Source organism: Pteropus alecto, unplaced genomic scaffold (assembly GCF_000325575.1).
Source record: "Pteropus alecto unplaced genomic scaffold, ASM32557v1 scaffold39, whole genome shotgun sequence".
NCBI classification, from domain to species: domain Eukaryota; kingdom Metazoa; phylum Chordata; class Mammalia; order Chiroptera; family Pteropodidae; genus Pteropus; species Pteropus alecto.
Genome location: NW_006443568.1, coordinates 4295148 through 4312311, shown reverse-complemented (window position 1 = coordinate 4312311; position 17164 = coordinate 4295148). Strand labels below are relative to the sequence as shown.

General features: G+C 42.3%; 1 protein-coding gene across 1 annotated transcript in view; it reads right to left on the bottom strand.

Moving 5' to 3' along the window:
- CSMD2 (CUB and Sushi multiple domains 2) overlaps positions 1 to 17164 on the bottom strand; it is a 571413-nt gene that overhangs the window by 190501 nt on the left and 363748 nt on the right. The window contains exon 18 of the mRNA XM_025041387.1: positions 2958 to 3284. Coding sequence (XP_024897155.1) covers positions 2958 to 3284 — 327 coding nt within the window. The remainder of the gene's footprint in view (positions 1 to 2957; positions 3285 to 17164) is intronic.

Below are 17164 nucleotides of genomic sequence, written 5' to 3'. Positions count from 1 at the left end.
CTCTTTGAACGATGATGGCTTTGCAGTAGAAACCAGGTTCTAAGGCTGCATGGGAAAGGGTCAGTTTAAAGAACTCAATTTACAAGTCTCTGAAATACTCTAGTGATTGAAACACTTGTAGGACCAGAAAGGGAAGCGACCCTGGAGGCTGTTGAATCCTGCTGGAGGCAAGAAGCCTGTAAACTTGGCAATCCTTCCTACTGAAGATGAGCTGTGAGAGCTTCTGACATGAAAATGATTGTCATGATACCTTGCAGAACTTCCACAGAGACCCCACCGCCCTTCCCTCTGAAATGTAAAGCCCAGGTTGGCCCAGGCTTCAGACTCCCATCCTTTCTTCACTAAAAACTATGACCATGAGGTTGCCCTGACATTTAGTAATATGGGGTGGGAAGAAAATGGTACTTGAAGCTAGAAGTCTAGGAGACTGTCTATTCAAAACCACATCAGACACACACACACGTGTGTTCATACACACACATATATGTACACACACAAAAGGGACACGGAGCTATTTTCTAACACCTGTAAGCAAAAGCTCTAAGTTAAAGATTTAAATACTGCCCAGTTCTGCCTAGGTACCTTTTCAAACCTCAGCTTCCTGGTGTGCGAAACAAGTTATATCTTAGCTTATGAAGTTTGTGGTGGGTCAGCAGTGATGACCATAGAGTGCTCGTTCAGTAGGTGCTCAGTAAACAGTAGGTATTATCATCATTGTTGAAGATGCTCCATATGGAAGAAGGATGAGGTTTACTTGAAGCAGCTAGAGGAGTGGAGATGAGATCCCTGGTCCTTGTTACAGGGACACAGATTTCAAGTCATTATAAGGGGAAGCCAAGTGCTCTCTTGCTCTGGAGAGAGCTAGAGCTATCAGGGCAAATTCTAATTCAGCCTTGATGATCATCAATTGTCATGTGACTTAGGAGATGCATGTCCTGTGGTGGAGAATACACCAGTTCCCAAACACTTATCTGCGGACTATTGTTTCATTAGTTGCATCATGATTCAGCAGGTCTAGGATAGAGTCCAGATTTAAATAAATTATTTCTACTTATTCATCTAACTATCTGTCTGTGTAAGTGTACAGAAAAATATCTGATGTCTGTAATAGCATTCACCAAATGTTGATGAGAATCATTTATGACTGGGGGGATTTTGGGAGGTAGTTAGCATTTTTTCTTCAGACTGCCCCCTATGTTTTGAATACTTACATGTTGGATGTGTATCATTTTTACAATGGAGAAACCTTAGAGAAGAACGCAAGGTAAGAGACTGACCCTCAGGTAAGGTCCATTGCCTTTTGCCTTTTCTCCCCCAAGGATACAGCGCTTGCTCCTTTCTTGGAAAATGGGGACTTACTAGGATTTGGTTTTCCAAGGAGACTATGAGCACCCATTTGCCACAGATTCCCCATTGGGGTCCTACTTTGACCCTGCAGAGTTCTCAACCCTCACCATCCTGGACCAGTGGGCTTCCCCGGGTACCTCTTACCCTTCTTCCCACTTTACCAGGCCAGAAAAGCACTGAGTCATTCATGGATCTTTCCATTCAATAAACATTAACTGAGCCTTACCACATACCAGACCCTGTGTGGGCAGAGGGAATAGCAAGATAAGTAATACATTCCCGCACGCCTTCAGAGCTCATGGTCTCATGAGAAAGCAGGGATGAGGACAGAGAAGCTAAAAGCTAGAGCTGCATTGCTAGATCGGGAAAATCGAGGAAGAAAGAACAGGGCTGTGCTTCCTCCTGCCCGGAGGTGGGGTAACAGGAACGCCCTGGAGGAGGCATGGCCTGGGAAGGTCCATCGTTTCCAGCAAGTCTGGTTGTCCTAAGGAAGGTGCTGAGGGGAATGTTAAGGAGGGGCTTTTGCTTGGGCAGTCCCTTGGAATCTGGGGTCCCCAAAGGCTTTCCGTTTGGAATATATTATCTTCAGCTCAACTAGACCTCAGAGACAGGTGGGTCAAGGAGGTAGGACCTCTATGCCAAGGATGAAGGTGCGGGGAGGGAGGAGATCAGTTTTGTCAAAAAGCACCAGGGGGGCCAGCTTTATGTGTGTGATTATGTGCACACAGCGGAGCTTGAATTGGGGACTTGCATTCATAAACAGCGACTGGGAAAGGATCGTTACTGCTCAGGGAGACCTAGCTATAGCTGTTTGGCTATTTGCCATCAGCCAAGGTTGCTGGATCTACAGCTTATTATAACCTGATAAGCACTTCTTGCTGCCTTTGGCAGCTTGCTATTTCGAGTTTACAAGTTTCTGTCCCCACCCCCACCCTCATTATAACCCCAGGAAACAAAGAAATGAAAATAACCACCATCGAGCTTCAGGTTACTTCTAGAAGGGGCCTAGAATTGAAACTGGAGTTGACAGCTTTTAAACTGTGGACCTGAAAGGCACGATGAGAAAGAGCCCCAAGAGTTGGCTCTAATTAGCGTCCAACAGAAACACTGCTCCAGACTTTTGTTTCTGATTTGACTATGGGAATGGGTACCGGGCAAAACCAAGTGTGAGCAGCCCCACCAGAATACCTGAAGTCAGCATTAAGTGGGCATTCAAAGCCCAGGGGAGCACATCAGAGAGGGATCAGTAACAAGTGAGAAGATGACAGAGGCATGCTCTCCTTTGGGCCCTTCTTGGTTCTAGCTAGGTCTTCTAGAAGGTAGGGGGTGGGAGGGAGAAATGAGGTCCTAGGCTCCATTTACATTATACATCACATCGATAGGAAATAAATGCTCAAAAGAGAGTGACTCCACAGGAAAAAGTACCCTGCCCAGCAGCCAGCGCTTTATGCTTTTCATGTCATGCTGGAGCCCTAAGCCCAGGTGCTATAGCCCTGCACTGCCCTTGAACTGGCCCCCCACACATAACACTCCTCCATGGGAGCACCCCCAACCATCTCAGAGACTGACACTCAGAGGGATGATCAGCTGGAAACAGAGAGAGGACTCACTGGTAAAGGTGATGTTGAAGCCTCTCTTCCCTGTGGAGTGGTCAGTCTGGAACTCGAGACGGGCCACGTGGCCACTGCTGGTGATGGAAGAAGGAAGCTGGTTTCCTGAGAAGGTGCCTAGGACTGGGGCCTCGGCGGTGGCCCCATCCTTGATGACGAGGAAGTCAAATTGAGGCTCCACATCAATGTCGTTGAAGGCCAGGTGGATGCGGCTCTCCGGCCGGGCCAGGATGAGCCAGACACAGTGCAGGTGGTTGCCATAGTCCTCCGGGTAGTTGGGAGAAAGGACGACCCCAGAGGGACTGGTGAAGTTGAAGAAGCAGGAAACTGCAAGAGAAGAGCACTGAAGGTCAGTAAGTGTCCCCAGGCCACTGAGAGCTGGCAGAGGAATGTTTCCTTAATCTAAAGAGCAATAGAAAGGGTGACATAAGGGTTGGGCTGGACTGGCTGGGCTCTGAGCTCTGGGTGGGAGACATGCTGGGTTCCATGCTGGGCATGGCTCTGGGAAGGGTCCCTCATGGCAAACTTCTCCTGGCCCCCTCTTCTTCTCTCACTGTGCTCACCCCAGGCAGTGTCTCATGCTCCTGGTCACTCGTGTTGGGGAAAAACTACCACTCAAGCTTCAGTGCAGTCACAGTGCCCAGCTCTGTAATCCCCCAGGGGGAAACCAGGGTGGAGATATTGCAAGTCCATTTCTCTCCTTTAAACGTTTTTGGTGGGAAAGAGATATGGGTAGCCTGGGGATTCTGACAACTGCAAAGCTACAAAACTATGCTGAAGAAATGCTCGATAAGCACCATCTTTCAGAGATCAAAGCTTTGGAAGAAACTAGGGGAGAGAGGTGATAGTGCCTCATCTCGATGCCTGCCCACTTCTTGTTATCTTTCCTACTTTACCCTAAGGATCCACTATTCTGAAAACCTTTATTTTAAACCCTTTTCATGCCAGTGACTAACAGACTCTGGAACGAGGCTGAGGCAAAGAAAGTGCTATAAATGGAAAAACAAACAAACAAACACAGAACCAAAATTAAAAAAGAAAATAACAGAATAAAAAAATAATTGCAACCAATATGCCAAAGGGCAAATCCAGGTATTGAATTAGAGCTTTTAAAGTTTTTAAGAACACCATCAAGATGAGCAAAGAGTATGCTCAGAGGAGTCATATGAGAGGAAATAGAATTAATATGAAAACACAGTCCATTTCACTGGGAAAATATAAAGAAAAAATATTGCTGAGGCTTCATGGAAACTCATATGTATTTATTGCCAGTTGGAGTGTAAAGCTGATATAATCCTTTTGGAAGGGAATATATGAATTCTTATCAACAGCCAAAACACTATTCAAATATTCCGACTCAGTAATCTCTAGGAATTAATTCAAAAGAAAAAATGGACAAAGATGTTTATAGTGACATAATTTTATTAAAGAAAAAATGTGAACAACCTATATGTCAGTTCAATAATCTGAGGTATATGATAGCCTTTAACATGATGCAGTTTGAACTTTAATTGATGCAATTATTAAATTTAATAATTGATGCAATTATTAAAGTAATAAATATAACTCAATAGAAAGAATATTAAACATAATTTTAAGTAAAATTGTAGATCATAAAAGTATATGTACACTTTTGATTATAGCTATTAAATATTTATATATGGATAGACTGGACAGGAGCCCCCAAATAAAAACTGTACTAGAGTAATGGGTTTCTGGGTGATATTTTTTCAAAATGAAAACAATATTTAATTTTTCTAACTGCAAAAATGATATAGGCTCATTCTAAACATGTTTAACATATAAAAGTATAAAGAAGGTAAAAAAAATGGACAAACATTTAAATCCCTTTAGAACATTCATATTGATGCCTGGTGTTAATAATATTGAAACTTAAGTAAATTAACATTTTTACTTATTAAATATAATGAAGCTAAGGTGAAAATAAAATAAAATCATGTTTGCAAGAAAACCCCCCACAAAACAAAGAAAATGTTCAACTTCTATATGCAGTTTCTCCTTCCTCTCCCTGACTCCACCCATCTTTTCCTTTTCTGCATTAGGTTCAACATGCTATACAAAGCCCTCCCATCAAATTCAGCAAAGTGAACCTGGTCCGCAGCCATCCATGTCCAGTCTAATCTCTTGTAGCCTCTGTATTTTATAAGTATAGCAAGAGTTTAATTATTATTATATATTAGTGGAGATTTATTAAGTGCAGGCACTGTTTGAAACACTTTTATCAATTATTCAATTTAACTGTCACAATAACACTATAAAGTAGGTACTGTTATTAACCTAATTTAAAGATGAAGAGACTGAGGCAAATAGAGGTTAACTAACTTGTGAAGGTTGTGATGTCACTAAATGGTAAGAGCAAATTCAAATCTACGCAAATTGATGCAAATTTAAATCTGTTTGACCCCAGGGGCCAAGCTCTGAGCTGCCCCTCAAAACTGTCTCCCACTATGAGAAAAGTACTGTCCACTGGGCCTAAGTCTAACAGTGGAGTCCTGAAGGGTACTCTTAGAACCTGCTGAAGATCCATCTATCAACCCCAACCATTACATCTGCACTGCACTGGGGGCTCTAGGCCAGACATGGATGCCCTCACAGAGCTATCCTGTCGTCCAGTTTTGTGGTCATCCAGTGGGGAGCATAATGCAAATAGTGAGGACTCCTTACCTAACAAAGACAACTACCTTGAAGACAGAAGGGGAAAAAAATCACATGGCCTGATTACTAGTAGGACAACATCACAGCAAAGTGGAGACAAAGAAAAGTGCTACAGTCTCAGAGAGAAGATTGTCATGGGCACTCTAAGCATGTGAATAAATGAATTTGGTGCAGAGGAGGATTTAATTAACATACATGAGTCCTCACCCACACGCCATCACTTTATTCTTTTTTCTTATACCCCTTTTCCAGAGTTGCCATGTTGTGAAGCCACAGGGGCGCCATTTTAAGGAGGTATATATGGTAGCTCTACCTATCACTCCCTAAAATTATCTTTTGAATTTGATGGGACAGCTTTGTGTAGCAGGTTGAACCTTTATGGTCTGTCCCTCTTTCTCTCTAATACATACATATATACTCCATGAGAGCAGATACCTTGTCTGATTCTTCTGAACCCTTAATGGCTCCCATAATGCCTGGCATGTTGTAGGTGCTCAATCAATATTTGCTGAATGAATCAATGACTATTTAATGGTTGATGAACTCTGAAAAGATGGTGACATGAACATGTGTGCCTCACATCCCCACCCCGTTCCAAGGCCCAATCAACAAAATTGAACAAAGTCTTCAAAAATAAGTAGACACCTGTATCATTTCTAGAAACTAGGGAAAAATATTGTGCCATGATCCTCAACGCATTTCTCTTAGACACAGTACAGATCGATCCCTATATAATTTAGAATAGAAAAGAGTATGACCCAGCCAATTTGTTAAACAACAAAGACAATCGCTCCCAACTTCAAAAATATATTATTCACATAACACTCATAAAAAACCACTTGAAGATGTTTTCTACAGAACTAAGAGATGAATTAAAATGAATAACTCAAATATGGGAAAGTTATGGTTAATAAAAAATTTTAAAAAACATTAGCAACAAGCAAATCAACCATATAGTAAAGAATTTAAATAATTCCTATAAATATAGTTATAAAACAGAATGCAAATGTAACAATTATTCTTTGGAAGAGAAGATATAAGATATCACTCCTGCCCAAACCCCAGGGTAAAATATTGCAGATTATACTGATATAAAGAATAAAGTGGGAGCAGGGAAGTATGTTAATGTCCTCATCTTGCAAGAAATTCTGTTATATAGTTTCTGTGGTTACTTTGAGAAATATAGGTTAAAGTATGTTTTTAAAGATGGTAATTAGTAATAGACTATAAAGTAGCTTATCTTCAAAATTACCAAAGGGGAAAAGCATAGCAGTCAATTTATCCAAAGGGAGAGGAAAAAAAAAAAAAAGAAAAAGGAATTCAAAGGAAACAAAAAGGAAGCATAAAGAGAGGAAGTGTAAAATAAGATGTTAAAAAAGAGACAATAAACCATTTATAACAATAAATGTATACAGGTTCATCTATCCTCGTAAAACATAACCCTCATTTTGGGATAAGACACAAAGCTTAAACAAAGTGACTCAGACCTTACATTAGCAGAGTGTTAAACTGTACCAATTCCCAGGCCACTACAGGTTCTAAAAGCTCCCCAGGTAATCATAATGTGCAGCCAGGGCTTGAGAGCTACTAGTGGAGGCAAGTGCAAACTACAAAAGGAGGGGCTTTAATATTAATATCAAACCCTTGCATGTTATAATAACACACCAAACTCTCAGAGGATCCTATTTTCAGGCCAAGAGTCCTCTAGATAGTTACCAAGAAACGTTTTTTCTTGCACTTAGAAAAAGAGGGAGCTGATAAACTGATACTGAGAGAAAAAGAATGTGGTTCTCAAAACTGGGTCTTCCATCCGGAGATAACTGAGACTTGTTGCAACCAGGGCAGGAAAGGGAGTGTACACTGTTCTACAAAGGTCCAATTTTTCTTGCTTTGGAAAATTATGTTTGCATGTTACACTGAAATGTTTCTGTTAGAGAACAGAGTTTGCTTCTCAGTGTCACAAATGAGGAAAACAAAAAATATTGTGATTGGATTTCATCACTATCAATCATCAATCATCTAGGTTAAAAGAGAGAGATGAGTGGCCTTCCCCTTTTGGGAGTGGTTAACTAGGTTGTGCAAATGGATCTTGACCTTGGATAAACCTTTAAATCAGAGGGCTCTCACACAGTGCAGAGTTTTGAAAAATAACACGGGTAGAAAACTCATTAGTAAATGGATGCATAATTATTGTGCATAACATCAGATTATTATTTAATATAATCTTGAATAGAAAATAAAAGGAGCTTGTTGAAAAACCCTCTTTTATTATCTTTTCTTCTGGTATTGTCACTGCTGGCTTCACTGCTTTCAAAATGATAATTCAATTATCAGGGGCCTGACAAAGCAAAACAAAATCCGAAGATGATATTTAAAAAATGGATGATACTCGCATTCCGAAACAAAGACACTTTATGCCCCAAAGCACTGAAACAGACAAAATGAACTATTTTTAAAAAAATATAAGAATTGGAAAAAAATATACTCATCTGAAGTCACAAGTAAATAAAGAGGATCTGTAAAATACGACGAGTGTGTATATGTTATATGATACTCTGTAATTTCAAACAAGGAACATCACTTTGTTTACAAGTGCCCATAAAATATTTCAGAAATGAACTTAATATTAGGCTGCAAGGAAACCTCCATAAACTCCTCCACAAAGCAAAAACTCTTGGGACACATTTTCTGTTCACAGTGAAATAAACTAGAAATCAGTAAGAAAAGAATGAAGAAAAATCCTCATCACTTGAAAATTCATAAATCCTTTTCCTAAATAAGTTCTTTAGTTCAAAGAGGAAATAAAAGCTGTCAATATAGACTGCTTATAATAATGATAATGATACTAGGCCAAAGCCATATTTAAGAGCAAATTCATAGCCATATTCATTATTAAATAATAAAGAAATGAAATAAGTGATAGAGTGTTTAAACTCGACAAGTTACAAAGAGAATAACTAAACAAGATGAAGAAGAGGGAGAATAAACTTAGTAAAATTAAAGAAAAAAATAATTGAAGAGACCAATAAAAGATTAATTTCCCTTGGTCCACTGAAGAAATAAAAAAGAGAGATTTGGAAACAGAACTAGGATAATATAATTAAGGAGATAAGGCAATTCTAAAAGAATAATATGTACAATATACTAATAAATTTGAAATCTTGACAAAAATGGAGAATCTCCCAATAACTTTAAATTACCAAAATTGTGTAAAGGAAAAAACCTGAGGAAATTAGAAAATACTTAGAAAATACTCTGGTGTCATGGCCAGAGCTTTAAAATTTTAAACAAACTATAATAGCGATACCATTTAAATTAAGTTTGATACAAATACTCCCATAAAATAGTATGTATGATACACATATTCACATCCACCCACTCGCACACCAAAACACCCATTGTATGAAAAAAATCTTATATGTATAGTACTAGTGAGTCAAATTCAGCCCTAAAGCAATAAACATGACCTATGTAATGAAAACAACACTTTATTGATAAGCGGAAAAGAAAATTTAAAATATGAGACACAAACTATTTTCCCGGGTAGGTTGATGAGTTCAGGTTGTTAATATGACAATTATCCTCAAATCATTATATAAATTTAACATAATTCCAGGCAAGACCCACACCATTTTTTTTTCCCCTGGAACTTAAAACAATGATAAGATCCATCTGTTGGAATAAACAGGTGAAAATAGTCAAGCTCTAGAGATGAAGAATAATAACATACGAGGTGCTAGTTGGCATTGCAGGAGCATCATATGTCTTAATTCATGAACCCTCACAGCAACCCTCTCAGGCAGATACAGATGCAGAAACTGAGTCCAGGTTCAATTAACCTGCCCATAGTCACGCAGCATGTAAGTCATGGGACTGGGATATGAATCCAGTCAAGCTGGTTCCAGAGCCCAAGCTCTCAACCATGACACCTACTTTCTCCCAGTGGAAGGAAGGCTTGCCAACTCAGATATTAAACATATTCTAAAGCTGTAATAATAAATCTGTATTATATTAGCTTCAAACGAGAGTTCAATGGAACCAAAAAATAAAATTCAGAAACAGATATGGACATCTAAAAATTTAGCCTGTGATGAAGGGGGCTTTTCAAATTAGTAAGGGAAAGGTTGGTTGATTAATAAAGGATGCTTGGACAAATGGCTAAGCAGTTGTTTAGAACCAACAACACCTCATTCAACATACCACAGAAGTACTAGAAGAAAATATAAAAAATGTTCATATAATCTCAGAGGTGAGGAAAGGACTTCCTTAGCATTATACCAAAGTTAGAAATCATAAGAGAAATGAGATTTTTAATTACAGACATGAAAAACGTTTGGATTTCAAAAATCACCATAAATAAAAGCTAAATAGTAAGGAACAAATGGAGAGAAAGTATTCGCAAGTTATTACAGTTAAATATTTACTATGTTTAACATATCACAATCTACAGTTCAGTACAAAGATACACACTCATAAAATATAGGCCAAGGAAATTAAGAGGTGACTAACAAAAGAATTACGTTGGTCAGTATAGGCATGAGAAAATGTACAGTATTATTAGAAAACAAAAACTTCAAACAACAGAGCTATCAAGTTGGCAAAAACAGAAAACAACACGTGGAAACTTGGAGAGGAGCTGGCAGAGCATGTGGAGACAAGACAGCCGAAAGGTAGGAGGAAAAAACAGGAGTGGTTTCCACAAGAAGAAAGGGCTGTCTGTTCTGAAATACAGCTGAGCATCTGGGCATGACGAAGGCAGAAAACAACCCAGAGGGTTTCAGCAACAAGAGGCTCATCGGTGACCTCGGTAAGAGCAGTTCCCAGGTGTGGTGGACACCGAGGTCAGAATGGATCGTGGTGACAAGGAACCGGGAGGCGAGGAATGGACATGACGAGGGCGGACATCCTGTCAAAGAAGTCTAGATATGAAAGAAGGATATAAGATAACAGGCAAGGAGATGTGGGCTGTTAGAAAGATCTCTACTTTTAAGATAAGAGAGACCTGAGAATAAAATTTAAATGTGGATAGAAAGGACCTGGCAGAAGGGAAGAGACTGAAGAGACGGAAGAAGGAGGATGAATCACATTAGGGGTAAAGTTCTGAGAGGGAGCGAGGTGAAGGAGGGTCTATAGCAAAATTTTTGAAACCGTGGGTTGCAGCCCATTAGTGACTGGTCATAAAAGCAATGTGGTGGGTCATGAGTTGGATGCTAAAAAAAAAAAAAGGTAAAAACCAAAGGAAGAGAATGAACAATATCCGAGTATATTACAGGAAGTAAAGGTAAGTACTGTTTGTGAATCCTGCATTTCAATTATGTGCGAGTGTGCATGTGAGTGAGTACTGTGCTGCATTCCTTACTGTCAGTTTAAAGGTGCTTGAAGGTCCCTGAACTGAAACCTAAATGGGATGTACAATCTATAAGGGGATTGGTTTTTGATGCGAGAGAGGAGTGAGCATCTCTGTTAGAAAAGGTGGGAAGGTGAAAGGGAGGATGGGGACGGGGGTGATGTGCAGGCTTGGTGTCTGGTATTTAAAAGTTGAAGATGTTGCCTGCGTGGTGGAAGACAAAGTCATTCGCCAGTGCAAGGTGAGGAGAGGGGGTGGTTCATGGATTGGAGAGTGGAGAATGCTTGAGAAACACAGATGGATTGCTAGGTCTTGTTGCAGGCTTGATTGAGATTGGTGACCATGAATGTGTAGCAGCGCCAATTTGCCTGGATGGATGATTTTCTTTAGCAGTGCTCACCCAAGCAGGAGAGGTCTAATCAGATCGTTCTTGCTTCATTGTGTGTCTCTGGATCAGTAAACTGAGGCAGCTCTGCTGATTAATGTTATAGCTGAGCTGGAAGCAGAGGCTCTGCAAAACCACCCCTGAATTTCTTTTGCCTCTTTCCGCTCAGAAGCTCAGTGTCTGGTAATTTTCATCTGAGTTATTTTAACATCGTCTCTGGCAGTGGAGCTGGTGAAAGTTATCATCTAACTTCATTGGGCTCGAGGAAACTGTGTGAGGTTCTCAAAGTCACATGCATGAGGGGTGAAACTGGTCACCCAGCAGGGCTCATCCTTATAAAGATTAAGGTAAGACTTGGTTCTCTTTGAGAATACTGAGGATGCCTTTTAGAAACTTATATACATTCCAAAAGGAGCATCAGAGATAAATGAGCAATACTGGCTATGTATTTCCTAAGCATACATCATGTCCTCTTATTGGATTCCATAGCTGATGGAATCCAATCCAAAAGCCATGGATTGTGCTCAACTTTTGCATTCCCTCTTTTTGGGAAGTGGGGGGTCCAATCCAATCCCCAGCACCTAGGCAGACCCTACTTGGGCGCTGGTGTCCTGAGCAAGATTAGCAGGGCATTCAACAGAGCTGATCTGTTTCTCATTCCTGAAACACTTTTGCTCTGTGTTCCAGAATTCTGTCTTTCTAGCTGCCCCATTCACAGTGATTTAAAAGCTTTCCACCCGACTTTTACAATGTAAGAAGATGACCCCGAAAGGATCTATTTCAGGGTAAATTCTCATATTACATGTTCTCTCTAGAGCGCCCCACCCCACACGTGACTCCTATACATATACTTTCAAGACAGACCTCTCTTTTGAGCTCCAGACCTGTATATCCAATGGTCTTTCAAACGTCTCAACCCAGCGCAAGCATTAATGGAGCACCTGCTAAGTGCCAGTCACTGCTCTCGGTACGGAGCTGGCAGCCAACGAGACCGATAAGCAAGTCCTCGGTCCTCATGAAGTTTACATTCTAATAGGTGACAAAGAACGTAAGACAGGGCAAAAGGAAAAAGAGTGAATGGAGTGGGGGTGGCTCACTTTCAATGAGGGGGTCAGAGAGAGACGGCCTGTCTGAGAAAGCGGCCTGATGACAAAGACTCAGCCGCCCTAAGGGAAGACCACTCCAGGTGGAGGGAATTGCAAGTGCAAAGGCTCTGAGGTAGGAATGAACTTGGTGTATGTGAGGGACAGATGAAGCCCAATGTGGCAGAGGCAAGGCGAACCATGGAGCTAGGAGCAAGAGAAGAATCGGAGAGGATGGCAAAAGTCTTGATGACGATAAAAAGTTTGGATTTTATCACAGCAATTAAACTAAATATATCCAAAACTGAACTCCTGGTGGTCTTCCCCAAACCTGATTCTCTTAGATTCTAGGATCTGGAATGTTCCCTGGCATCCACAAATGATTCAGCCCTGCCATCGCCAAGTTACGGGCTTCTCCTTAGGCCTCCTCTCACTCCCCAACTGCTCCCCTTTATGCCATTGCCTCCCAAAGAAATACTAGCCGCCAGATTCTCCTGCACATTCCAGACTTGGTATGAAACGGTCTGATGTACATCTCCACTGGCGATCCCACTGGCACCTCTAATGCATGTCCAGCATTGAACATTTTATCTATTTTCTTAAGCCTCCTTCATTCCTTCTCTCTATGAATGACAATACCCAGTTGCCTAAGCAAAATACGTCAGCTCCTTCGCCCTCACTCCCATATCCAATCAGTAACTAACTTCTGTTGATTCTATCTCCTCAATATCTCTTGGACTTGTCACATCCTCATCACGCCTCTATTAAATTGAGGACCTTTTCCTACTGCAATAATCTACCTGGTTTCTTGGCTTTAAATCTCACTCCTTTTGAATCCACTCTCCATATTGCCTTCAGAGTGAATTTCATGAATCACAAATTTTCATGATATTACATCCTTGCTCGGAATTCTTTAAAGACTCCCTATTGTACAGAGGATAAAGCCTAAACCTCTCAAAAGGACACAAAGACCCTCAAAGACCTAAGGCCCTTGACAATCTCTTTTATTTTTATTTTTCTACCCCCTACAGCCCCCGACATACCAGCCACATTAAACTACTTACAGCTCTACACATGTGCAAGGGTAACCCATGTCCTGGCCAGGCTATTTTCCCTTTCTAGAATGTTCTTTCCTCCCGTCCATCCAGAAAACTCTGTTAAATATCATTTTTGTTGAGCGGTGTGGGTCCTTCCTGCCCTCCATTTATCCTTCCTAGCCACAGTTATAGAGTCTGTATACCAGACTCATCCCACTCAGTGCTTGCTATGGCATATATGTTTCTATCTATCCCCAAATCCATGTAAAAATCCTAATCCCCAAAGGTGGTAGGTGAGGTCCTTGAGTCATGAGGGTGGAGCCCTCGGAATTAGACAGTGCCTTACGAAAGTGAGAACCCTAGACCTCTTCTGCCATGAGAAGATACAGGGAAAAGTCTGCAGACTGGAAGAGAGCCCTCACCTGACCATGCTGGCACCCTGATTTCAGACTTCCTGACTCTAAAACTGTGAGTGATAAATTTCTGTTGTTGAAAAGCTACCCAGGTTGTGCTATTCTGCCCAGACTTAGACAATGCCTAAGCTACCCTTGGCTGTAACTCTTCACCCTGGTCCCAGAACAAGAGGCTATGTAGTGTCCACCAGAGCCCTGCAGAGCTACAACCAACCTACAGCCCTTACAGGATGAGAGCAAGCAATGAATATTTGTTGTTACAATCCATTGAGATTTTTGGATTGTTGATGCCAGAGCAAAAATAAGACTTCCTGCTTATGAAAGGGGATATGAAGAAATCAGAAAGTAAAGGATTGTTCTTTTGGACAAGGTGGTTAGAGAAGGCCTCTCTGGAGAGATGACAGTTTTAGGGACCATGAGAAGGATCCAGCCTCCTGAGCAACCTTCCAACTTGGTGAACTGAAAGTACAAAGGCATTGAGGTAGGAAAGAGATTAGAGTATCTGAGGATCCGAAAGAGGGCCAGTGTCTGGGCCGAGAAAGCGAGGGGAGAGTGGCATGGGATGAGGGGAGAGGTAGGAAGCTGTCAGTCACAGCGCCTCATAGACCCTTTGCTCAGAGATTACCCTCAGCATCCCAAAGCACTCTGCTGAGGACCAATTCCTTTCTTGGCACATAACATCTGTTGGGTCATGGTTAGGAAGACCACTCAATATACTGCCCAAATTGGGACGCTTTTGAGAATGAAAGATGGTACTGCTAATAATTACCTTAGGACAAAATATGTAAGCTGGGGTTGTCCTAAGCTAATAGTGATGTATGGTCACCCCGACTCATGGTCCTTTTATTCCCCTTCCATGAAAGTATTATCCTGAGGGAGTAGCTTCTGCTTCAAGCTCCTCATTCACAATCCAACCCCCTTCTGGAACTGGAATCTTAATCCAAAGCTCACTGGTTGGGGTTTGACAATTGCTGGGTTCTTGAATCCTATGAGTGGATCCTGTTCCCTGTACCCCCTTGGAGCTGGATAGATTCTTGGTATAAACTGACTACTTATCAGCACAATGCCGTCTCCTGTCCAACCTCTGGAAATTACCATTGCCTAGAATTATCCTACAGCTATGATTGGTTTTGCCACACCTCTGGGATAATGTCCACCCAAAACATTCCTAGTGCATACTCCAGCCTTTGGGCCTCTAGACCAGCTTAGAAGTCCTGGCCAAGGTCAGGCTCTGAACTGGGCTCTTAAGGACTGCTCAGCTGCTGGCTGAGGACCTCCTGTCACCGGCTTCCAGGGCAGGTTTGGTACCTTATGGAACAAAGCATGAAGAGAGTCCCTGCTCTGCCCTCCTGGGAAAAAACTGAGTCCATAAACTGAGTCCATACTCCTGGGGCTAAGCTTTTGCCTTGAGAATGGATCATAAATTCTTTGGAAAATATACACAACCAAACCAATCCTAACGTTGGAACAAATGCGAATCCTGAAAAATCAAGGGTTTGCCTATCATTTTTCACTTACTAGCTATACCATGTTTGGAGGGGGAAGGGTGCAGTACCTCACTGAGTTTGTTCCTACATGTATAAAAATTAGACTAACAATGTCTAAGTCACATCTTTGTTGTGAAGATTCATTGTGATGAAGCATCTGAAGGCCTCGAGTGCAGCACCAAGCCTGGGCCCAAGGGAGGTGTGAATCCAATTTTTGTTAAATTCGAAAGAGGCATTTCCCAGTTCTGCTGCCGCCGTGTCTCCACACATACTTTTCTCCGTGTATCTCCTATGGCAGCAAGAGTGTTGTCCTCCCATCTCTCACCCCCGGCATAGCCTAGTCCTCAACCAAGCAAGACTCTAGACTAAAAGGCTGCTCTCTGCTCCATCGTCCCTCTCCTCAATGAACAAGTGGGTAACTCCAAATCCAGAAGATTCTGACAAAATTCCTCATTCGCAGGGATGACTGACTGCTTGGTTGCTAACTATGACTTGGTGCTACCTTCTGTGGGAAGACCAGCTTATGAAAGGAGACAGGCCTATTAGCTGCAAGGGGGTACCTTGAGCTCTTGAGTTTTGTCTGGGATTCTGATGAGCCGTGCCACGTGGGGTGAATAATGGTTGGCTTGATGATCCACTCTATGTGCCAAGCGAAGATACTCGAAAATGCTTCTCACTGCTGTGAAGTCACACGGCTGTCTGTGCCCAACCCCCAGGACCCCCAAGTGATAGTCGCAGGGTTTTCTCCCGGCCACAGGGGTAGATTTCAGTCAGCCTCTGTGCCCCCTGCTGGGGTTAGCTTTAGCTGTTCTTATTACCCTAGTCAGCCAGACACAGGTATTAGCTGTGGAGTAAAGTATGTTGGCATGATATAACCCAGGAGCCCAAGCCTCCCCATTAGCCCAGGGGACTTCAAGAAGGGTGTACACTCAATCCCCCACAGCCACTGTGTCTTTGAGGCCCTCAGGGTCTGTCCCCTCACCTGAGCCCCTGATAGGCTCAGATGCCAGAAAGCTCCATCATCTTCTCTAAGGCTGTTTCAGCAGAGCGTCTTCCCTCAGGGAGTCTGGAGCCAGCCACACCCCTGGCCACCCTAAGCCCAGTCATACCTGAGACCGTCAGCCACTGAAGGCTGGAAAACAGCACTTAGTGGCCGCTTACCACAGTCATAGGAAGTATGTTTGGATTTCCTTCCAGGGGAATCCACAGGGAGCCGCGGGGAGTTTATAGTTAGCCTGAGAGAGCTACCTTCAAGACCATAGGGGAGACTCACCTCCTCCCACAGCAAGATGGAAGCTAATTAGATAGCCTAGGGCAGCAGCCCTGTTCCTGGGTGTCTCCTCCCTTTATACTGGAGGAAAAACAAATAATACCAAGAGAGGTGTAGGCCAAGACTCTGCTAGGAAGCCAAGCGCTAGAAAAGGTGAGGAGTGCCTTCCCCAGGAGCCACAGAGCCCAAGGAACCCACAGCATCCAGCACTGATGGGCTGTACTCTGGACCCAGTGAAATGACAAATTTGCCCAGAGCCTCGCAGAATGGGGGAGCCGCAGGCTCCAGCTCCTGAGCCAGCAGCTATGAAAACAGATCCTGGTTAGTGAAACTCTGTGTCCCCTTGATAGCTTTCTGAGTCGGACATGGCAGAGCACAATGGAGAAGACATGGCCTGTGTGGAGGCCAGGGGAGCACACTTGGTGTACACATAAATGAAAATTTTACGGAGAGAAAAGAACTGATCCCAACGGTGAAAGCTGAAGTGAGAATGGCAGATATAGCCCACTC